The sequence below is a fragment of the Hippopotamus amphibius genome, chromosome 7 (assembly GCF_030028045.1).
Source record: "Hippopotamus amphibius kiboko isolate mHipAmp2 chromosome 7, mHipAmp2.hap2, whole genome shotgun sequence".
Classification (NCBI taxonomy): Eukaryota; Metazoa; Chordata; class Mammalia; order Artiodactyla; family Hippopotamidae; genus Hippopotamus; species Hippopotamus amphibius.
The window spans coordinates 117,080,488-117,104,317 of record NC_080192.1 but is presented as its reverse complement, the minus strand read 5'-3'; the positions used below and the strand labels follow the sequence as shown (position 1 = coordinate 117,104,317).

General features: G+C 40.2%; 1 protein-coding gene across 5 annotated transcripts in view; it reads right to left on the bottom strand.

The window, feature by feature from the left end:
* Window positions 1-2,327: 2,327 nt before the first annotated feature.
* THUMPD2 (THUMP domain containing 2) overlaps window positions 2,328-23,830 on the bottom strand; it is a 42,032-nt gene continuing 20,529 nt past the window's right edge. The window contains exons 7-10 of one of the 5 annotated variants that reach the window (XM_057741878.1): window positions 22,169-22,240; window positions 21,560-21,674; window positions 9,574-9,682; window positions 2,328-3,310 (exon numbers count right to left, since the gene is read on the bottom strand). In XM_057741878.1, coding sequence (XP_057597861.1) covers window positions 2,986-3,310; window positions 9,574-9,682; window positions 21,560-21,674; window positions 22,169-22,240 — 621 coding nt within the window. In that variant the 3' untranslated portion in view covers window positions 2,328-2,985. Of the gene's footprint in view, window positions 3,311-6,512; window positions 7,460-9,573; window positions 9,683-21,559; window positions 21,675-22,168; window positions 22,241-23,830 lie in introns of those variants that run through there. The other 4 variants (XM_057741880.1, XM_057741879.1, XM_057741881.1 and 1 more) reach the window with 4 other exon arrangements.

Sequence of the window (23,830 nt, the reverse complement as noted above, 5' to 3'; positions counted from 1 at the left end):
TGTCTTGGAAGTGCTTGTTGTGTAACTCAGCAGCTTCTACCTTTCCTTCTACCAAATTCTAGCAAGCTGCCTTTGCCCTTTTCTTGGAAAGGTAGAGTCTTTTATGTACTGATGCATTATTAGGAATATGAAGTTTTTAAAAACTATATTAATTGGTGTTTTTGCTAGCGTGCAGTTTGCAAAGGTTTGGCATGGCCTGCCCCAATCCTGTTTTTGCCATAAATTGTTATTTTTAGTGCATGAATTTGGGACTGAAAAAAGTGTTCAGGACATCATTGATCATGTTATGGCAGAAATGCCTGTATGCTTCTTCCCATTGGTAACCATGGAGAAATTACGCTCTTACCGAAAGCTAATTCCTCCACGTGTAGACTCATACCATCCCCTCATTCAAGGACATGGCTCCAGCATTTAGCCCCCTATTCCTGGCTCATCAGTTTTTCACCTTTTCTGGAACATTCTCTTCAACATTAAAACAAACAAAAAAACAAAAAAACCCAAAACAAACCATGCTGCTACTTCTCGCATCTTAAAAAAATCATTCTCTCGACTCCATGTCCCCTACCAATGTACTACCTCCATTCTTTGCTCCCTTTTCAGCAAAACTAGTTGAAAGAGTTGCCTATACCCACTACCTAAGGCTCTTCTCCCATTTTCTCTGAAGCCCAATCCAGTGTGGTTTTGCTTCTTCTCCACTTCATCAAAATTCCCATTGTCAAGGTCACTAAAGACCTCTTCATTGCTAAATCCAATGGTCAACTTCCAGTCCTTCTCTAAGTAGGTCACTCCCTCCACCATATTTTGTTCCTTTGCCTTCCAGGCAACCACTCGTGTTCCTCCTGCCTCACTGCTTGTTTCTTCTCAGTCTCCCTTGCGGATCCCTCTTCTCCTGACCTCTTAGTGTGGGAGGAACCCAGGGCTCAGCCTTGCTCTTCTTCCTTTCTTTCCTCCACCCCATCCTTTGGTGATACCATCCAGCTTCATGGCACCTTTATGCTGCAAATTCCCATCTCCAGAGCAGACCTTTGGCTTAAACTGCAGACTATATGTTCAATTGCCTACTCAGCACCTCCACTTGGATGTTTAATGCACATCTCCAACTGAGCAAGGATGAACCTGAACTGATATCTCCTCACCAGGCCTGCCCCTCCTGTAGTCTTTCCCTGATCCGTTAACTGGGAAACTCCACTGTTTCAGGTTCTTGGCCAAAAATCTTGTGATCATTCCTGCCTCTTCTCCATCAATGATACCACACTTCAAACATATCAGCAGATTCTGCTGGTTCTACTTGCAAAATATATACAGAATCCAGCTGCCTCTTACCACCTCTACTGCTACTGCCCTGGGGCAAGATTATTGCACAAAACTGGATTATTGCAAACAACTCCCAACTGACCTCTCTACTTCCACCCTTGCCTCCCTATAATTGATTCATAACACAGTGGTCACAGTGATCCTATAAAACATGTTAGACTGCGACTTGTTCAAAACTCTACAGTGGTTTTGAGTCAGTCTTCAAGGCCCTATGTGATCTAACCTGCCTGCCATGCCTGCCACTCACTTCCTCTTTAGCTTTTCATTCTCCCCCTCACTCACTCTATTCCAGCCACATGTCCTCCTCTGCTGTTCCTCAAACACATCAGGCAATGGCCAGGGGAACTTTGCAATGGCTATTCCATATGCCTGGAACACTGTTCCATGGCTTTAAATATCTGCTCAAATCTCACACTTTCAGTGAAGCGGGAGCCATTGGAGAACGCAAAACACTTGTCCCCATCCTCCTGTACTCCCTGATCACTGCCCTGCTTTACTCTCCCCCTGCAAGGCCCTTCCACTTACCATCTTTTAACTATCAAATAAATTACTTATTATGCCTATTATTTCTTATCCGTCTCCCCCACTAGATTTAAGTCCTATGAGGGCAGGGGTCTGTTTGGTTCACTGATATGCTCCGAGGGCCTAGAACAGTGCCTCGGCAGATAGTAGGTTTGCAATAAATATTTACTGTATGAATACGTGATAGGCTACAGTCCCACTGGGCCCACTGTGAGGGGCTCCCAGGTAAAAATTCCATGTATCACCTGTGCCCCCATTCGCCCCACACTGACCAGGAGACCTTGATACTGGGCCTAGGTGACATGCCACACCCTGGCCAGAAAACAAGTCTTTGCTTCTGTTTTGGAGAGGTGGGATTCACAAGGTGAGAATTTCCCCAACATGGAAAGGCTGTTCAAACGGTACTAGAGCAGCCAGAAGGCTAAGTCACTCCATTACTACTGAAAAAAACGAAATGAGAGTCTTCACCAACTTCCTGTTTCTTTAAGTAGTGAACGCAAGGAATGCGTTCAATTTAAATGAGAGTGAGGTGACAATTTATTCATGCTTTCAGAAAAAAAGCAACGTTTATTTTCTGTCCTGTTGGAGGATACTGGTTTAATTCATATTATTATTCCCACTGATGTTTTACATAATATGGGACAGATAAAATATATTGCAAATAAAAGTTATTTTTATGCCAATGGAGAAGAAAATTACAGGTTCAGAAAATCAAGTTTAATATCCAAAGGAGTTGAAATCAAAACATAAAAGTTTCTACACTTCAAAAAATCCGACAGTGAAAATGTTACCAGACTTGTGATGACCGTGATATACTTTACGGTGAGCCTCTGAAAACTTCTGCTTTGAAGTTGAAGCTCCTGCTCAGAAACAGTGCGGAGAGAGCAGACCTTTTCATATTCTGACAGAAGAGGAAGTTTAAGAGCCCTTTAGTTCAAATATTCATTAATTGTTCTTTGTCAGAAACACTCTTTTAGAGTGTAAAACAGAAGCTCTTATTAAGAACAGGTGTCCGGCAGCCGTGGCCCTGTCTTAAGGGAGTCTGTTTCCTTGGAACCCTCTGGCACTGTCAAGATCCTGGAGACAACCATCTTCTACTCTGCGCAGCTGACGTATAAGGACTTGAACCTGGCTTATGTAGCACGCCTGCTACCGCCCAGGGGTGTGAGACTTCTTATATTTGCATATGAGCGCATCTGTTTTTCCAAGGCTAACTCTGTAGCATTCCCCTGGTACCAAAGAGCCAAACGGTGGCATTCTGTCTAAGCATTCCCGGTTACTGGCTGCAGGTGAAGATGACACTGGCTCTGATACGGCAGCTTTTTCTTCAGGATTCAAGCACTCTGCACTTCCAGGTTCATCGGTGTGGCTGCCCTTGGAATTCAAAGGGACGCCACTCTCTTCACAACCTTTAAGGTGCCTGTGGTGATCCGCACTAAGCAACAACACAATGGTCCCGCCAACACGAAGCACTCTGTAACCAAAAAATGGTAACTGGCATGAGTATTTCCTTCCTTGCAGACAACAAACAATCCCACTTTGTTTAAAATATTTGGTGTTTTTAATTTGAAATTTAATTTTATCTATTTAAATGCGAGGATTTTGATAATTAGGTAGTATCTTCCATAATGCATATTCATTATAGTAATTATGAAATCACTAGTACAAATCTGCTTTAATTATCTATTTTTACTCTATTTAAAAGGCAAGCCTCAAAGTAATTTGTAGTCACAGTTTAATAAATGATTGCACAAAGGAAAAGGCAAATGAAAGAAGCCTAAGGAATTGGCGTCTGTGAAATGCAGCAGGCTGATGGCAGAAGAAAGTCCCCAGGAAGGAGTGAGGACACAAAGGGCAAACGGGAAGATCAGAAGAAGAAGGGAAGACTCTGAAATGTCACCTTGTGGAGGACAATTCATTTCTCAATCATCTGACTAAAGTCTGTATGGCACTTATGTGGAAAAAGTGATGAAAGACATACACTTCCCTGAGTTGCTAAAGAGATAACTGAACAGTGGGAGAGAGAGGCAAGGAAAGAGCTCAAGAGCCTGGCAAACGCCACCATCAAGAGTTACAGTGAGGTGCTCTGGGAACACCTTAGGTGGGAACCAAAGCCAGGCACTGAGAGTGGGGAGAATTCCCTGAGGGTGAGAACACCTACCATGGGTGTGAAGGACAAGCAGGAGTGAGCCGGGCTGAGGGACAGGGAAGGACTAGAGCCAGAGGGGTGCTAGAGGCAGAGAGATGAGCAAGGACAGAAAGCAGTGGAGAGGAGCAGGCCCTAAAAGCAGTTCAGCTCAAGGGGGAATCAGAAGGTGGCGGGAGGAGGGGGAGGAGGAGAGCTCTGTTTGGAATGTGCTGAGTGTGGGGGCTGATAAGACAGCCAGGCTACAGCCTGGAGGTGATGAGAGAGACCAGGGCTCGAGGTGGAGATTTCCATTTCCAGTGAGAAATGGTAGTTAAAGCCATAATGGGAGACGAGATCACCTGGGTGGCAGAACAGAGAGAGGAGGGAAAAGGGGCCAAGGAACAGAGACTTAACATTCAAGGCAGCACGGAGGAGGAAGAGCCCATGCAACAGACAGCCTAGGAGAAAGTCTGGACCACGGTGATGTCATGGAAGCCAGAAGAGCAGCGTTTCAAGATAGGGATGAATGGTCTCAACGGTGTCAAATGCTACAGGACTAACAGGTGACGAGGATATGATTAGGTATCAGTGACCCTGGGGGCAGCACTCTCAGCCGAGGGCGGAAGCCGGTGCTGGTCTGCCGGAGTCGGGGTGGGGCTGGAAGGTGAGGAAGCAGGGACGGCAAGCGTAGGTTCTTCTTTGAAGAAGCTTGGTTGTAGAGAGAAGGAAACAGGGTAACCGCTAGAGGACCGAGGCTTCAAGGGAACTCCCCGCCACGCCCAGCAAAGATGTCAGGAGCTAAAGTAGCTTTCCCTCATCTAAACCACCAGTCCGTCTACAGAGACAGAGCTGAGTCTGTCTCCAAACGACATCACAGATTCATCCACTCCATTCTACGCTTTACTCCTCCTGCACTATTATAACCATCTGCTGACAGGGCTTGTTTCTGTTCTTGTCACCATCCCCTCCGCCCTGCCCCGCCTCCAGTTTCCACACAGGAGACAACTGTACATCCCTGAGAACGCTCTCTTCTCTCTTCCATCATACTGCAAATAAACTCCCGACTCCCACGTGACCTGACCCCCACCTACCTTCCCCACTTCAGTGCCTGCCTGCTTCCTTTCGCTCTCTCCGCTCTCCCCGCTCTCCCCACACTGACTCCCTTCTTCCTGCCCCGGGACATCCAGCCCTGCTGCTCTGGTGGCACTGGCATCCACTCCCTTGTGTGCTTTCTCATCATTCAGGTCCCAGAGTTCAAACACCATCTCCTTGGAGAGGCCCCTCCTGAGCATCTATTTACGGTAGCCACTGCTTCTCTCCGTCACTCTCTGGCAAAAATGTCCTCCTTAGTTTCTTTGATCGTATCAATCATGATCTGAAATTATCCTGTTGATGTATTCGTGATCTGTCTTCTGACGCTGCAGTGCCAGCCCCACGTGGGCAGAGACCATCCTGTTCACAGGCAGATGCCCAGTGCCTAGTACACTGTGGATATGCGAGGCCACATACGTGTCTGGGGAAGGGATGGCTGGATCTGGAGAGTACGAGGAGATGAACAGGCTGAAGGTAAGAATGAGAAGTGAGCAGAGAATGATCCTTGAGGGGGTAGGAACCAAGGGGATAAACCCTGGCTACTGGGAGAAGAAGGGGCGATATGCGGACAGATGTGGCTGAACCAGGGGACGCAAACAAACAAACAAAAAAACCATTCCAGTATCTCTAAATGCATAGGAGAAAACATAATTAAGATAATAAATGAGATATAACTTTTTACCTACCACATTAACAAAAATAAAAAAACTACTACACTTAGGATGGCAAGATGAGGAGAAAATGAGTACTCCAGAAGACAAAAACTGGTATAACTTTTTTGACAGTAGTTTAGTAATAATGTATCAAAAATATGGAATGTATATAACCTCTGACCCAGCAATCTCACTTCTGGGAAATTATTCTAAGATATAAGAATAGAGGCAGTAGCAGTAGTATAGTAACAGTGGCAATAATGGCAGTGACAGCTAATATTTATCGCGTACTTATTATGTGCTGGGCACTGTTTTATTATTTTTTGTTTTTTTGGCTGCGTGGGGTCTTTGCTGCTGCTCGCGGGCTGTCTCTAGCTGCAGTGAGTGGGGGCTACTCTTCATCGCAGTGTGCAGGCTTCTCAGTGCGGCGGCTTCTCTTGTTGCAGAGCACGGGCTCTAGGCACACGGACTTCAGTAGCTGCAGCATGTGGGCTCAGTAGTTGCGGCGCACAGGGTTAACTGTTCCGCGGGATGTGGGATCCTCCCGGCCCAGGGATTGAACCCATGTCCCCTGCATTGGCCGGCAGACTCTTAACCTCTGCACCACCACGGAAGCCCCTGGGCATTGCTTTAAATGCTTTGTATTATATATCATTTAATCCTCAGAATTCAAGTATTCTGTTAGCACAGCCATTTTGCAGAGGATGAAACTGAGGCACTATGGTTTTAAGTAGCTTGGTCATTATAGTAAGTTTGAAAAACTGTGCAAAGATGTTCAGAACATTGCTCTTTATTAAAATGAAAAAGTGGAAGTCACCTAAATGCTTAACCCTAAGTACGGGCTACATAATGGTATATCATGTATATTATAACAACTGATCAGAAAGGAGATTCATGACATATTTTTGAGTGAAAAAAAACAGGTTATACACTGCAGTAATTTAAGGATAATCCTATTTATGTATTAGATACAATTGAAAATATGTTCTCTCTTTGTGTATACATCCATGGAACAATGTCTAGCAGGACATTCACCAATTAATTTATTGTAAATTTTTTCACATAATGGAGAAAATAAGAAAGTAAAAATCATCTGAAATCCTGCTACTCAGAGATGAACATTTTTGATGAATGTCCTTCTGGGCATCTTTCCATGTTCATATACACATACTCTCTTACTAAGAAAGCTATTCAGAAATCATAAAGCAACATTTCCCAAATTGTATTCCTCTGAACACTACTGTAGTATGAGACTATTTCTTGTTAAAAAACAAAACAAGAATTATGTGGTCAGTAAGTTGGGGGAAACTGTAGCAAACAATATAAAAGAGATTTCTCTTTTGCATGCGAACCTGCAAGACTAGGGGTAGGTGATACACGTACTCAAATTATTTGAACTTGGAAGGCATCAGGCCTTAACCTTCTACCACTAATCTGTTTAAAGCAGTCTGGTATGTTCATTGTTTTCTGAACACATTTTTTGCTTCACTTCACACGCTTTTTGCTTGTATATCTGTATGTATAAAACATGGCGTGGTCTCCTTTTTTATTCTTTGCAAATTTCTAAATTTCACTGAAATCATGCTTCTTCCATGAATCCACTTCAGGTCTCTCAGGTATGTATGTAGTGACTTCTTCCTTCAAGCTGAGCAAGTTGAATTTTTATTTTTGTTCATCTGTTTTACACAGCTATATTTGAGAGGAAAGCTCAAATATTATACTTCTCTTGGCATACATGAAATTGTTATTGCTGAAATAAATTAAAGGAGGAAATAACTGAACTGAGAGTGCATGGCTCACACCACCAGAGCAATCATCTGTCTGACAATTTAAAATGCTGGTTGCATGTTCTTTCCTGAGGAACCCAGTGCTGTACGACGTTCAGGGCCAACTATCTCCGTTGCCTATTATAAACAGATTTACTGGCGTCTTGTACTTTTTCTTGTTTTTACTCACACAGTTCCCCCTCCATTCCCTTTCATTTTCCTATCTAGAGCCTTGAACTATTGGTAAACCACTGGGAAAAAAGTTACATGTACTTAGATATATTTATATATATCCCCACCTACCTCCCCAAAGCATGTGAAGCGGTTTACACTAAGAAACAAGCTAAGAGCTAGCCCTTCTAGGTGCCTAGCACAGTTCTAAGAGCCTTAAATCCACTAACTTCTCAGGATGATGCTATGCAGTAGGTACTATTATTTGAAGACGAGGCACAGGGTGGTTAAGCAACGTGCCTGTGACAGAAGAACTACTGAGTAGCAGAGCCAAGATTAGAGTCCCGGTATTCTGGCTCCAAAGCCTGTGCTCTCCACCACTACGTTACGCTACACAGTCTGTATAAAACCTCAGACTGAGAAACAGTCGAAGACCAAACCATAAAGGCTGAGGGCGGGTGGCTAGGAAGCCTGGTCACAGGAGCAGGGGACGTTCCCTGTGTCTAAATACACGAACTGTAAACTGATCCTATGGAGGCACCTAAATTATGTGGGAAATCTTGAATGTCTTCCTGATTCTCAGGTAAATATTTAAATTTCCTGGAACAATGCGAGAGTGGTCATATCTATTACTGTCTCATTTTCAATTACCTAGAATAAAATCTAAAACTGGCCCAGGGAAAGTCAGGCTGGTCTAATTTTACTAAAGCTGAAAAGACTGTCTACTCCAAACACTGCCCTCCCCTGACTTGTGGAGATGTTTAAATACACAGCACTAGATCGTCAGGTATGCTGAGCCACCACCTCGGGTGGAAAATTCCAGGTTAACGGTAAAGTTCCATAGGAAGTGTAATGTCCTCACAGAGTAGTATCTCACAACGAGCTGGCTTAATAGTAGAGCTGGAGAGTTCCCTCGCCAGCAAAGGCTGTGGTCATTAACCCTGGAGGCGCCGCAGAATCGCCTCGGGAGCCGCTGAGAAATACCAACGTCCAGGCTCTACTCCGGACCACTTAAATCAGCCTTGGTGGGGATGAGAGGAGGCTGCACCTCACTGTTTTTCAGAAGCTCCTGAGATGATGTTAACATGAAGTCAGGATTGCAAAATCTTGAGGGGAATGTGCTATCAGGCAGGAGGGGATACAGGAGCTCAGGAAATGTCTGAATTACAGGTGTTGAGAGCCCAGGTACCATCTTGAGTTAGGTAACTGGGTAACATGGTTACGTATATGTTATCCTGCACCATCAAACGCTCAGCTGGGACAATTTAATAAGAACTGACTCCTTATCCATGTCCCTTCATTCCTCTGTGCTTTCTAGGTTCTCCCCTTTATTAACTGCAACGATCAGGAAAATACATATTCAGGCTTCACTGTTTGAACCTCTCCAAGAAATACTTTCCTTGAATTAAATTCCCTGAGGCTGACCTTAGAAACACTACATGAATAGCACCTCTGCATTTTCATTTAACAGTCAACAATGAAGGTGTCCATTCTATGTGACTGAATGTTCTGTATGTAAATTCTGTTCTGTTGCTTAGTAGCTCTGTGATCTTGAGAAAGATAATCTTTCTGGGTCCCAGTTTCTCTCCAGTAAAGTGTGGGGAATTAACACATATGATGCATGGTTCTGGGGAGAATTACAAGGAAATATGTAAATTAACTGGCTTAGAGAGTGAAATATAGGTCACTATTTGAGATATTCAAATTTCAGGCAATAATGAAAAACTAATATCTTTTCCTGAATAAACTTATGATATTACAGAATAACCATTTCAATTATAAACTTGTGATTTGAAACCTTAGAAAATTAAGCTATAAAAACTGGGAAACTACTAAAATGCAATCAAATCTTAACTGAAGAGCTATGATACATTTTGGTTAAATGACCAATAGCTCAAAGATTATGGAAATAAATTCAAGAACTTACCTTTCCATTTCTTGTAGAATGCATCTGATGTCTTTCCCTAACTTAAACTTTTTCCCAAATGGAATATCAGAAATAATAATATCGACACTTTCTGAAGGCAATGGCAATTCTGAAATATAAAAATGAGAGAATCCTATTACAGGAATTCCAAACATCTACAACCTAAATATGAGGAGACTGAAGTACACTGGATTATTTTTGCACATTAACTAAAATTTAGGGTTGCTAATATTGTTTCTAAGGAATTACAAGACCCTGAAAGGCTTTCAGAATCACTAAAGATAGATGGTATAGTTGTTGTATTCTGTTCTTTGAAAAGTGGTTCTTTAGGTATTGATATAATAAAATATGACATAAGCAGAATTTTAGATAAACCAGAAAATCCAACTCTTTAAACATAGTACATGAATAGAAAATTACTAGATCGAAGAAGAAAAACCTTTTACAAAATCACGTCCTATAACTTTCATTTTCCTTTTCATGTTCATAAATAAAATTCTGCATGTTGATCTATTTGTTTTTAAGAAAGGTGGCCCATAGCTTTCACTGTATTTTTAAAGGAGACTCAAAAGGTTAGGAACATCTACTTAAGTCCTAAGACTAGAGAAAGGGCTGAACAATCAATAATCAACAAAATGAATATCCTCACTAAAACAAAATATAGTGCTTGATTATCGAATGTAAATTTCTTTCTCAACTTTACATCTTATTCTCAGAAATCAGATTACCATAAGGTAATATACCCAATCTTAACTTCCACATTTTCTGAGTATACTTTTCATTTTCCACTTATTTTACTACCATCATTATCTAAATTAAGTTAGATAATCATTTTCATTTTGGAGAGCATCTAATTTTATAGAGGTGCGATAGAATTTAAATAGTCTTTACTATCTGAATACAATACAAATTTCTGTTGGCAGGAAATTTAAAAACAAAAAATCCTGTTATCTGGGAAAGTCTAATGAACACTTGCTAACCTTTCCTAGTTCTGACCTTACCTGAGATTAGTAGAAGAAAGAAGAGTGGGTTGTTAGAAAACAAGTAATGGGATAATATTCTGTTAGGACTAGGCAGGAAATCATTTTTCCAAGTCATGTTTTAACTTCATGCATTTAGTTTTAGGGTATTGATAATAGGACACATCCATTTGAACACTCTAACTATACTTTTTGTAAAACTACTGAAGACAATGAACAGATATGGTTATCAAATGTTTACACATGGGGAACCAGGCAGTAATTTACTCTTGAGATTGAGCCCTAGTTTTCTGCCTGCATAAACACACACGTACATGGGTTGCGCGTCTCAGATTTGGTAACATTTTTCCCCCCTCTCTTTGGTCTCTATTTTTATTTGCAGCTTTTCTACTCTGTATCATCTAATTTGCTGAACTGCTTTAAATCTTTTTGAAGTTGAGGAATAAACTTCACCAAGACAGAAGAGAGTAACTTTTTACAAAGTTCTAGAACTGAGTGGTGTGATCTTCCCATAGAACATAAAATCATCTGATCTTTTCTTGATGTGGCTTTTGTTGTGCAGGCTCTGGTATTTGGCTCTGCCACTTACTAGCTGTGGGACTTTGGGAAACTATTGCTTCAGTTTTCTCATCTGTAAAATGGGATGAGAGTACCTATCTCAGTAGTTAGCAAGTGAGGAGCTTAGAAAAGTGCCGGGCACATAGTGAGCACACAGCAACTGCCAACTCTTGTTGTCGTTATTATTTGCAACGTTCTCTCTGATGTGTATAAGGAGGTGACAGCCAGATGGAGACCAGTGGGTCGGAATTCTTCAAAGAAGCTCTGCAGAACTTAGCAATTCTTTCTCACAGCTCCTCAAAGGCCTGGTTGGGGCAACTACTTTCAGATGGGCTCCTTTCCAACTCCCCTTCCCTCTAGCAGTGGTTCTCAAAGTTTGGTCCCCAGAGAAGCAGCATCAGTATCACCTGAGAACTACAAGAGCAAATTTTTGGGCCCCCCAGCAAACCTACTTAGTGCGCATCAGAATCAACTGAAGGGCTTGGTAGAACACAGACTGCTGGCCCCACCTCCAGAGTTTCTGATGCAGAAACTCCTAAAATCACGAGCACCTGACCCGCAAGATTCAACACACAGTAAAATCTTTTAAATTATTAAATGTTTGAACTGCCTGTGAACAAAGAGTTTGTAACTAAGGAGATAAAATTCTGAAATAGAAACATAGCTCAAAACAAACAAGTAAAAAAATCTTTTTTACATCTCTGCAGGATGATTAAAGATCACAAAAAAATTTTTAAAAGACTGGTATGTCTTGAACAAAAACTGTCCTATTTACTCCCTCTTTCTGGGAGAAAAATGAGTAAGAACTTGCTTAAAACCAGGATTATGGCCCTAAGATGTTTTCTTCTGAGAGGTTTCAAGAGCCTTTAAGATACCTTTCTATGGGTATACTTAGATGAGAAACTAGGTAAATTGAGAGCTTTTATAAAATTGGGCATACACTTTTTCTATTTTCTTTTCATTGTACTTTGTTATTCTTTGTATCGTCCAGGTTTATAACAATGGTATTGTCCTGTTCTCAGTTGTTCAAAATTAGTTGTATATTTGATTCAATCCTCATAACCAGTCATTTTACCTTGGCTTTCTCTGTTCCTCAGTTAGTTCATCTCTTAAATGTCTGGATTTTATTAATTTTCTCCCCTCAAAAGTGCTTATTAGTGAAATGTTGCCTGAACTTTTCTATATTTGAAAATGTTTCTGTATTAAAATGACATCTTGGTTGGGTGTGATATTTCTGGGTCCCACTTTGCCTCAGTAACTCTGTAAGTAGCCACCATTCCATTGCCTATTGCTCTAGAACTTTTTGTTTCTTTCCATTGCGGCCAGATTTGGAAGTTTATTGCAGTGATTATGTCCCTTCCTTATTTGGTGGCTGCTGGTGAAAATTTCCCTTCTGTTTATACTATTCTTTTTCTGCTTTCATTAAATACAGGAGAATACAAATACTTCAATGAAGTTTCAATCTGTCTTCTTAATCCATAATTAGTCTTGAATAAGCAAAGTGTAGTTTGGCATCTGGATCTGGTCACCATTTAATTTATAGTCCAAACAGAAATATTTATTTATTTACTGAAGTATAGTTGATTTACAGTGATTCAGGTGTACAGCATAGTGATTCAGTTTTATATATATACAAATACATATAAAAGAATAGACATGTTCTTTTTCAGATTCTTTTCCATTATAGCAAACAGAAACATTTTTTGAGAACAAAGAGTTAGAAATGAATTATAAACTTTTTGAAGTATTTATTTTCTAACAAATTGGTTTATTTTGGTGACCCTAAAAATAACATACCTGGCACAGTGAGTTTTTTTTTTTACAACCTTAAAATATTATTTAACATTTAAAATAAGTGAAATACTTATTTGTGGTCTGTATTCATATACTGAGCCATTTCTTAGATGCATCCACTCTAATACCATGTCATCACTGGCATTTTTCTGAAGGTAGTATTTTTTTTTAAAATATGGACTTCTAAAATTTTTCATATACTGTAGTTGCCTTCAACATTCTTCAAAGTTTCATTTTTATGGATGATAAACTTATCTGTAGACTATAACATTTTTAATTGAGAAAGTTTCTCTACAGGTGCTAAAGTAACGGTAGAGCTCACAGTAAATTCTGCTAAATGGAGGAGACTCATAATTCTATTTCATAGGGAAAGTGTAAACCTCTCAGCCCTCCGGTTCACAGTCTCTCCACTCAGAGTGCCCTTGACAAATATTTGCACAACACAAAACTCAAATAAATTGTCTCTATTATTCTTTTAATTGTTATGCCAAATTCAGAGGCTGTAAAACCTAAGCCTTCTCAATTTAATTCCATTACATTCTAGAATATACATTTATCCAATAAGAATTAAGGAAGCCATTAGAACATTCTTCCTGTAAGATATCCAAGGTGTATTTACAAAATTTCAGAATAAATACTGTGCATAATTGAACTCTCACTGTTTTATTTTGTTCATTTCTCTGCTGGTGTTTGTAGGGACAGATTTTAATGTCCTGTTGCCAGTTTTGTTTTAAATAACTGCAGTTCATCAGAAGTTGCAAAAACTTAAGTTTTTTGGCACTCCATTTGTTGAATTCTTTGATTACAGATTTCCAATGAACTTTGAAAAAAATGCAACTACTGATACAATTAAGCAACTTGTTTATTTAAAAAGGTTTATAGCACAATTATAAGATACTCTGGACGATTTACAAAGTAATTCTTCAAACGCTTGAACATTTTTAAAAAATTAAAGTATAGTTGATTTACAATGTGCCAATCTCTGCTGTACAGCAAAGTAACTCAGTTACACACATATATATTCTTTTTTTATATTCTTTTCCATTACAGTTTATCCCAGGAGATTGAATATAGTTCCCTGTGCTACACAGTAGGATCTTGTTGTTTATCCGTTCTAAATGCAACAGTTTGCATCTACCAATCCCAAACTCCCAGTCCATCCCACTCCCTCCCCCACCTCCCCTTGGTAACCACAAGTCTGATCTCTATGTCTGTGAATCTGTTTCCATTTCATAGATAGGTTCATTTCTGCTGCATTTTAGATTTCACATATAAGTGGTAACATATGGTATTTGTCTTTGTTTTTCTGACTTACTTCACTCAGTATGATACTCTCTAGTTGCATTTGTGTTGCAGCAAATAGCATTATTTCATTCTTTTCTTACAGCTGAGTAGTATTCCTTTGTATATATATGTACCACATCTTTATCCATTCATCCATAGAAGGACATTTACGTTGTTTCCATGCCTTGGCTATTGTAAATAGTGCTGCTATGAACATAGGGGTGTATGTATCTCTTTGAATTATACTTTTGTCCGAGTATATCCCCAGGAGTGGGATTGCTGGATCATTTGGTAATTTAGTTTTCTGAAGAACCTCCATACTGTTTTCCATAGTGGCTGTACCAATTTACATTCCCAACAACAGGTGTAGGAGGGTTCCTTTTTCTCTCCAGTATTTGTTATTTGTAGACTTTTTGTTTGTTTGTTTTGTTTTTTTGGCACACGGGCTTAGTTGCTCCGTGGCATGTGGGATCTTCCTGGAGTAGAGATCGAACCGGTGTCCCCTGCATTGACAGGCGGATTCTTAACCACTGTGCCACCTAGGAAGCCCTTTGTAGACTTTTTAATGATGGCCCTTCTGACTGCTGTGAGCTGGTACCTCATTACAGTTTTTTTTTTTTTCGTCTGACACACTTTACTTTTTAAAAACATTTATTTGTTTGGTTGCACTGGGTCTTAGTTGTGGCAGGCGGGCTCCTTAGTTGTGGCACGTGAATTCTTAGCTGGGATCTAGTTCCCTGACCAGGGATTGGACCCAGGCCCCCCAGACCAAGTTCAGCTGACGTTGTGATGCTAATTGCCCTTGTAGGAGTACACACGGTATTAAGAAGCACTGTGGGAAGAGTATATTAGTGGCCACCACGTCTTGCGTCCTCTGGATGACCTGTCTGTGCCCCTCTGCTCGGTGCTCAGACAATGCTGGGGTACCAGGGACCCACTGGAGAGGTAGCTCCTGGGCCACTGTGCGCAGGATCCCTAGACCCCTGCTGGCTCACCCGGAGCCTATGGCAAGGAGCCTGGAGGAGGCACACGCCAGGTGTGCTCTGCCCAGGACGCCCACCTGTGCGAGAGGCACTTGGACCACTGCTGCACTCAGGTGAACTGCAAAGCTAACAAAACCTGCCTCACCAAGGCCGGGTCCATGTGGCGCTGCGGGGTCTCGGCATTCCAGGCAGGGTGCCTGGGGCTCGGCATCTCTTCTCCTCTCACTGTAGTTTTGATTTGCATTTCTCTAATAATTAGTGATGTTGAGCATCTTTTCATGTGCCTATTGGCCATCTGTATGTCTTCTCTGGAGAAATGTCTATTAAGGTCTTCTCCCCATTTTTTCAATTGGGTTGTTTTTTTGCTGTTGAGTTGTATGAGCTCTTTGCATATTTTGGAGATTAAGCCTTCGTCGGATGCATCATTTGCAAATTTTTTCTCCCACTCTGTAGGTTATCTTTTCATCTTTTTTACTGTTTCCTTTGCTGCGCAAAAGCTTGTAAGTTTGATTAGGTCCCATATGTTTATTTTTGTTTTTACTTCTATTGCCTTGGGAGACTGACCTAAGAAAACACTAGTATGATTTATGTCAGCAAATGCTTTGCCTATGCTCTCTTCTAGGAGTTTTATGGTGTCATGTCTTACGTTTAAGTCTTTAAGCCATTTTGAGTTTATTTTTGCATATGGTGTGAGGGTATGTCTTAACGTCACTGCTTTAATGCAGCTGTCCAACTTTCCCAGCACCACTTGCTGAAGAGACTTTTTCCCATTTTACAGTCTTGAAAGGCTTAAACATTTTTAAACCTAACTAATGATGGGCAAGCAAATAAGGTGTGTACTGTCATGCTGAATTACTTTTTTTGCATTCAACCATCTTTACCACAGATAGCCTGCAGTCCAGTTACTCTGTGTATATTAAAAAAAATTTTTTTAAAGTCTATTATTTTGATAACTTAAGTTTCTATTTCAATTCAGAACATCACAGCTTGTTTGGAGGTAATTATGAATTATGCAGGTACCATGTTAAATTCCAAGTACATTTCTGCTTCATAGGTTTCTTTAATAAGAACATTAATTTTCACCATGATGCTGTGGTCCACCAAATAATGCATAAACAGACACACATGCAGCGCTGAGCTGAATTTACAGCAGCATTCACAATAATGAAAGATGTGTCATCTCTGACAGAAAAAACTTCCTAAATTTCCAAGAACTGGGGAAAAAAAGCTAAGCCACTACTGGAATTGACTTAGCTGATTTTCTTTTTGAAGCATCTGATAACACCGATAGAAAACTGGCAACATTTAACTTTCTGCAGAGGTCTTCTACTAATGGAGCCAACATATTAATAGCTATAGCTTCATTTTGTTTACGTACATAAGAAAATCTGGAATTGAAAATGAGCAAAATTAGAAGAGTGGTTATTTGACCTAAATGAAAAGTCATGCTTCACAGAATGAGATTTAAATGCATTTCTTTCAGCTGCATATGATAAATACTTAATTTTGGCTCAGTCGCCTTAAAATAATGACTAAGTTTTGAAGTAAATGCTAGATGCTTCTACAAACAGATTTGTTTCCTTTGGTTAGTGATATCACCATGGCCCTCACAGTGGATGATAACTTGAGTGAAATGTGTATTGACATTTATGTGTTTATCAACAGCTTTCTTGAGAAAAGGAAATTCAGTATTTACTTTTTCATGAAATATGCACTTTTAAACCCTTACTGCTGCTGAAAGAGTGTTACAGAATAGTTGTGTTGCCAAACAATAAAAAGGGATTTATACCATATGATAAAGGATAAAGCCATTGTAGCAAAAACACTCAAACTCTCTATGGTGAGCTTCTCACCCCTATTTCCTGCACATATGAAATATGAAATACACATATATCTAACATATACACACACACCTAACCCATCACTTCCCACATTTCCCTCTGACTCCCCAGATGCCAGGGCAGCCTGGCAGCTTCATGAATCTTGCAAGATATGGTGTGGGCCACAACATACCTGGCTAGAACACCAAGGGCCAGGCCAGCAGGGGCAGCTGGTATTAGAGGAAAGCTCACACTAATAAGAAAGCAAATGCAACCACCACATTACGGGGAGTTTACGGGTGTACTGAAAAAAGCATGCCTTATACCTACACGGGTAGAGATGAAGGTAGAGATGTGGCTGAGAACAAACCACAGTTGTTACCAATAAGCTTATTATATGCTCTTTCACTGTACGTGACAGGCTGTAAAACGTACAACTGGAAGGAGTGAAAACATTCTTTTCTCACCTGCCTATAATTTTGTCATTTTAGTTAATCATTCATGTGTTTCTTTTGCTCAAACCTGTATACATATTATACTTAGAATGCAAGTATTTCTGCAGATTTTAAGAAAGCCTAATCAATGACTATTTCCTAAGATAGCCTGCAACATAATATTCATTTGGTTCCAAATTTTCATGATGAATAGACACATGCAATTTCTGCATATTAAAGGATCATCTCATTTTATATTAGTAGAGGGTTATAAGAGAAAATGAATGTTACTAAAAAAAAAGTAGAAAAAAATAAAGACATTAAGGCACATAAAGAGAATGAAGACAGTGATACTGCAGAAGCACAAATCATGGCAGGAGTTTTATTAACATCTTATGGAAAAACTTGAACGAACTTTTTGGCCAACCCAAATACTAACGTTGCTAGATGTACCCATGCTTACAGAAGGTTTTTTTTTTCCTCATATACATGGCTATTTTTTTTTTTTTCCTTTAAGAACTTTGAGATACAATTGACATACAATAAACTGCATGTATTTAAAGTGCACAAGTTGATACTTTTTTTCTTATTAGTAACGTATATATGGCAATCCCAATCTCCCAATTCTTACAGAAGTCTTTAATTCATGCTGTGTGTTAGGCACTGGATTCCATAATTATGTAATAAATAGTTACGTAATAAATCCTCACGACAGCCCCATGAAGTAGGTTCTATCTTCATACTACAGATGAGAAAATACAGAGAGGGCTAGTATTTTGCTGAAGGCCCCGCAGTGAAGAAAGAATGGTGGATCCAGGATTTATACTCAGTTTGACTCTAAAATTCATGTGTGCTCCTATTATAGTAAAAGGTATGAGATTCTTGTGTAGAAATACAATTCTAAATTGTATTTATGATTAGAGCTTTTAAAGGTAAAACCAAATTAATGAAGAAAATAAACACGTGTACCTAGCTAGAATGTGCACCTCTAAAGTAGAGGCATGCAATGAAGGGCTACTAATTAAATAGTTAATACTGGTTCCTATGTACACAAGATAGATAATCTCCCCAGACTGACTTTTAGTATTAAAAGGTTGTGATGTTGAAACAATTTAAAACAGATGTTTTATTCTTTCCTCCAGAAAGTTATCTTAAAAACAAGTAATCAATTCACAAAAGAAAAATTTACAAATGACATAGTGTGAAAAAGATTTTATCTCACTAGTAATTAAAGGTAAAATTTTACAAATTTTTATCAGAGTTGTAAAGAATTTAAAAAATTACAGTAGAACAATAATATCCAGTCTCAACAAAGGTCTAGGGCATGTGCAGTATAATGGCCACGCCCTCTGGTGTGACCTGTTATATACCTGCATCCTTGTATGCTCTGCCTTCCCATCAGCAGGAGTGCCCATCCTGCCACTTATGTGCTGCGTCCCGTCCCTTCCTGGGGGCCGTGAGCATATCAGGATGAGCAATTCTCTCTGTCCTACACTGTCCAGTTTCTCCTGTGTATCTGATCATTCTCTTTAGCATACAAACATGCTATACTTTTCCAAAAAGTGAATTCTAATTTCTATCTTCAAAAACTCCCTGCTTGATCCCTCATCTCCCCGCTTTCTGTTATGGCCCCATCTCTCTGCTCCCCTTGCCAAGCAAATTACCCAGCAGAATGATCAGAACTAGCTGTCTTTAAGTAGCCTTCCCCCATACTCTTCAGAACCCATTCAAGCCAGGCGGGCCTCTGTTACTTCTGCTCCATGGAAACGGCCAGGCCTTACTTTTACTTCACCAACCGGCAGCATCTGACACAGCTGTTCATTCTTCCTCAGGTTCTCCCTTATCTTCTCATCACTGGTTGTTTCTTTACTAGATTCTTACCCTACAGAACTCTAAGCATCTCATCCTCAGAGAAATCCTCCCTCTTCTCTATCTGTACTCATTTCCTAGGTGATCTCATGTATGTAAACGTTATCTATATAGTGATATTCACTTTCTCCCCTGAACTCCAGATTTGTATACTAAGCTACTACCTTGACATCTTCTCCATGTGGTGTCTAATCATCAAAATCATCAAGTGGAACTGGACAGGCCCCAAACTCCAACTTGTTTCCCCTGCAGTGTTCCCCAGCTCAACAAATGGCAACACCACCCTCTAGCTGCTCAAGTCAGAAAACTCAGTCATCCTTGTTCTTTTCCTCACATTCAATTTGCCAACAGATCCTGTTGGTTCTGCTTCCAAAATATATACATATCTGACCTCTTCTCAACACTGCTACCAATACCACTTTACCCCAGGCTGCCACCATTTACCTGGATTATTGCAATAGTCTTGTAACTAGTCTGTTTCCATCCTTGCCCTACTATCATCTTTTCTTAACATGGCAGTTAGAGTGTTTTTTTAAAAAGCTAGGATTTGGGCTTTCTAGGTGGCACAGTGGTTAAGAATCTGCCTGCCAATGCAGGGGAAACGGGTTCAATCCCTGCTCCAGGAGGATCCCATATGCTGCGGAGCAGCTGGGCCTGTGTGCCACAACTGTTGAGCCTGTGCTTTAGAGCCCGTGAGCCACAACTGCTGAGCCCATGTACCACAACTGCTGAAGGCCACGCGCCTAGGGCCTGAGCTCTGCAACAGGAGAGGCCACAGCAATGAGAAGCCCCCGCTCACTGCAACTAGAGAAAGCCCATGTGCAGCAATGAAGACCCAACACAGCCAATAAATAAGTAAATAAATAAATAAATTCATTAAAAAAAAAAGCTAGGATTTATTTGGCTACTTGGTTTCATAGAGAACTTTCTTAAAAAACTTTTTAAAAAAATAACAATTGAGCCCTTATGCTTGTTTTTAAAGTGAAATCTTATGGGAAATGCCCAAAATATGAAAACTGATAAAAGTGGAGCTGGTAGGACACCAAAATTCTGATGGCCAAATCAGTACTTCCTTCCTCATGCTGTCAAGGTGCTTTAGAGACTGTAAAGGGTTTGAAAAACCACTGCTCTGAAACAACTTATAGCGCTATTCCACTTTTCTTGAAGGTCTCAAAAAAAAATAGCTTTCTTAAAGAAATTAGTGTGTATGAAAACTTGATTTCAATCTAATCATCCCTCAGCTTCCTCTAGAAACTTGTGTTGTATACACACAGTCCAATTAAAAACCTCGACAGAAAGACTGAAAAGATAGTCGTTGGCAGCAAACAACTATGAGATCTCAATCAACAAAAAGTTTCTTCTTTGAGGCTGCTTTATTATGCATTTATACAACAGTTCCCGAATGTTTTATTAATAACTCATCTCTACTACTTGGTCACTACAATAAAACATTTTTAAAACAATATACTGTTCCCCTAGATTACAGGTTCAATACTGGGACTTATCTACCACCTATTCTCACTGTGTCAAGAGAATATGATTTTCTTAGCTGAGAATTAAATGTGGAGAAAGGAACACTAAGGGAAAGAAGGGAGGAATGGGAGGCTTCTCTCAGTCTAAACACCACGGGCCTTAGGAAATATTATTTTGGACACACGGACCTGATTTCTCGTCATGCTTCTCGCTGTGGATTCCCCATCAGTAAACTGGGAGTAATGGTTTCCCTCTACCTCACAGGGTGACCAGCTGTCCTGGTTTGCCCCAGACTTTCCCAGTTTTAGCACTGAAAGTAGTACTGGTTTAGCAAACTGGGAGGGTTGGTCACCTCACTCCCTATATCACAGGAATACTGTCCAAATGAGGCAAGGGGAAGGTCGGATAATCCAAAACATGCCATACAGTTTATCTGAAAGAATCCACAGAGCTGTTCTTCTTATTCTTCTGTTTATTTTATGCCTATATGAAGGGATCCCTGGTTATGATACAAGAAATGGTTCAGATGCAACAAACACATCTTAAGAAGGCATGCTTTTCCTTACATGCTTAGGAAAGCTACATAAACATTGTTCCTGATCATGAATCTTTTGAAAAATAAAAAAGTTACAATTATAATACTGGAAGTAAACTGAGTATTGGCCCCACAGATATATTACAGGGTACAAACAATTCAACCTTTATATATGAAAAGTGAGTCTTATATTATGATTCTAAATGTATTTACACATGTTCATTTCCGCCAAATGTTTGTATTTTTAATATCTTACCTATAACAGAGACTTTAAGTAACTCAACTTTATCCTTAAGGCCTGCGGCTCTCAGATTGTCACCTGCACCCAGTAACTGTGAGCCACTGACATCAGCACCCACATAATACACGTCCTACGGGGAAGAAACTCATAAGAGTAAATAAAACCATAGTTTATGTAGTTAAGAAAATCTACTTGCATTTTTTCAAATGAGGAAAATGAAATTAATAGATTTGTTAATTCAGGTTAAAACAAATTTAGAATATTTCTTTAAAATGATATTCAAGGGTAAAAAACTGAGAAGCTTTTGTTAAAATTTTAAAACCTCTTAATAATATTTTATAATTACAAATGTCTAAGGAGTTTAGGGATTTACATAATCTAGGTCCTGACTAATTATTGGAATTCTGTCATACTTTCCTAAATTTATCACAGTATTTAAAGAAATAACATAGCAATTTAATTAACCCTTCATAGTCTATTTTGACTACAGTAAACAGCAACTCATATAATTAAAAAATAATAATCCCTAAATAGACAGTCTACCTTTAAATAACTGGTAAGTGAATATACACACACATTGATTAAAGTAAAATACTGCTTGGTTTACCGAACTTTAGAACTTACTGGCCATTCTTTAGCAGCTTCCAAAAGTATTGTTCCAAGTCCACACATTGGATCTAAAACAACTGCACCAGCCTATAGACAGAAATGTTGATTTGCTATCATTAATCTATTAAAATAGGTATTATAAAAGAAACCTAAAACTAGTATCAACATTTCAGAGCAAAGATTCCTTTCTATACTTTACTAGGAATTTCAGGTAGTTAAAGCCCTAGGGCAGGTGTATGCTTGGCACATTTAAAGATGAAGAAGGAGACCAGTGTGGCCAAAGCACAGTGAGCGAGAGGGGCAAAGTGGAGATTACATCAGAGAGATGGCCAGGCCACTCCACTAAGATGGGCTGTATTACACTGCGTGGAGTCACACCACCAAGTCCGACGGGTTTAAAACACTATGCAGCTCCTGCTACATGCCCACAGGATGACACCCGGGGCTTCTTCTCCTTACTCGGGAAGCCAAACAGTGAAGCAGTCACCACCTGGATCACTGCCACCACTGTGGCAGAGGGAAAGAAAACACGACAAATTAGGCACTGGCTTTTAAAGGTGCCATCTGGAAGTGACATACATTACTTCCACCAACATTTAATTGGCGAGAGCATGTCAGTCACATGACACACACAATTTGAATGGGCCAGGAAAGTGTCATCCTGTCTGTACCTGAGAGGAGAACAGGAAATTTGGAGAAAAAACGAATAATTCTCCCATCTGGGGGTGTTACATCACGTCAGATCTTACAGCTGTTATCAGGATTCTGGTTCTAATTCTGAAGGATGGGAAACTATTGGAGGGTTCTGAGCAGAGGAGGAACGTGATGTTACATTTCAAAGCGATCATTCCGGCTGCTCTGTTGAGAGCGAATCACAGGAGGGTAAGAGTGTTACAGAGAGGCGAGTGAGGGAATCCAGGCAGAGAGAACAGTGGCTTGATTAAAGTGCCGCACTGGTGGCAGTGGGGAGAAGTAGCTGGATTCTGGGTATATTTTAAAGGCAGAACCAACAGGATGGACTGTAATGTGGGACATTAAAGAATGACAATGAAGTGACCGAAGTTTCTGACCTGAGCATCAGGAAGATGAGTCGCCAGTTACTGAGCTGGGACGTGCTAGCGAGGAAAGGCTATAAGGGAGACAAGGGTATAGTTCTGGACATGTTCATTTTGAGAAACGTCTTAGACCAAGCGCGGATGTCAAGTGGACTTAAGCATCTGGAGTTCAGAGGAGAGGTTCAGACCACAGATATAAATCTGGGAACGGTGGTTGTTATAAATGATATTTAAAGCATCAGAACTGGATGAGCCATCTAGGAAGCAAGAGAAGTTAGAAAAGAACAATGCTGGGGGGACTCGAGGAGGGGGGAGTCAACGAAGGGAGGGAATACGGGGATATGTGTATAAAAACAGATGATTGAACCTGGTGTACCCCCCCCCAAAAAAAAAAAAAAAAAAGAACAATGCTGGTGATCTCCTAAGTATAGACGTTTGGTAGGTGAAGATACAGCAGCACGTCCTGACACAGGAGAACCTAGAGTGGTCCTGAAACAAAGTGGAAACATCCATTTCAAGAAGGAGTGATGATACTGTCCATGTGCTAGTAGGTTAAGTAAGGTGAGCAGATGTGCTGGCGATGAGATGCTGAGGGGAGCAGGCACAAGAGAGAACGGGAAGG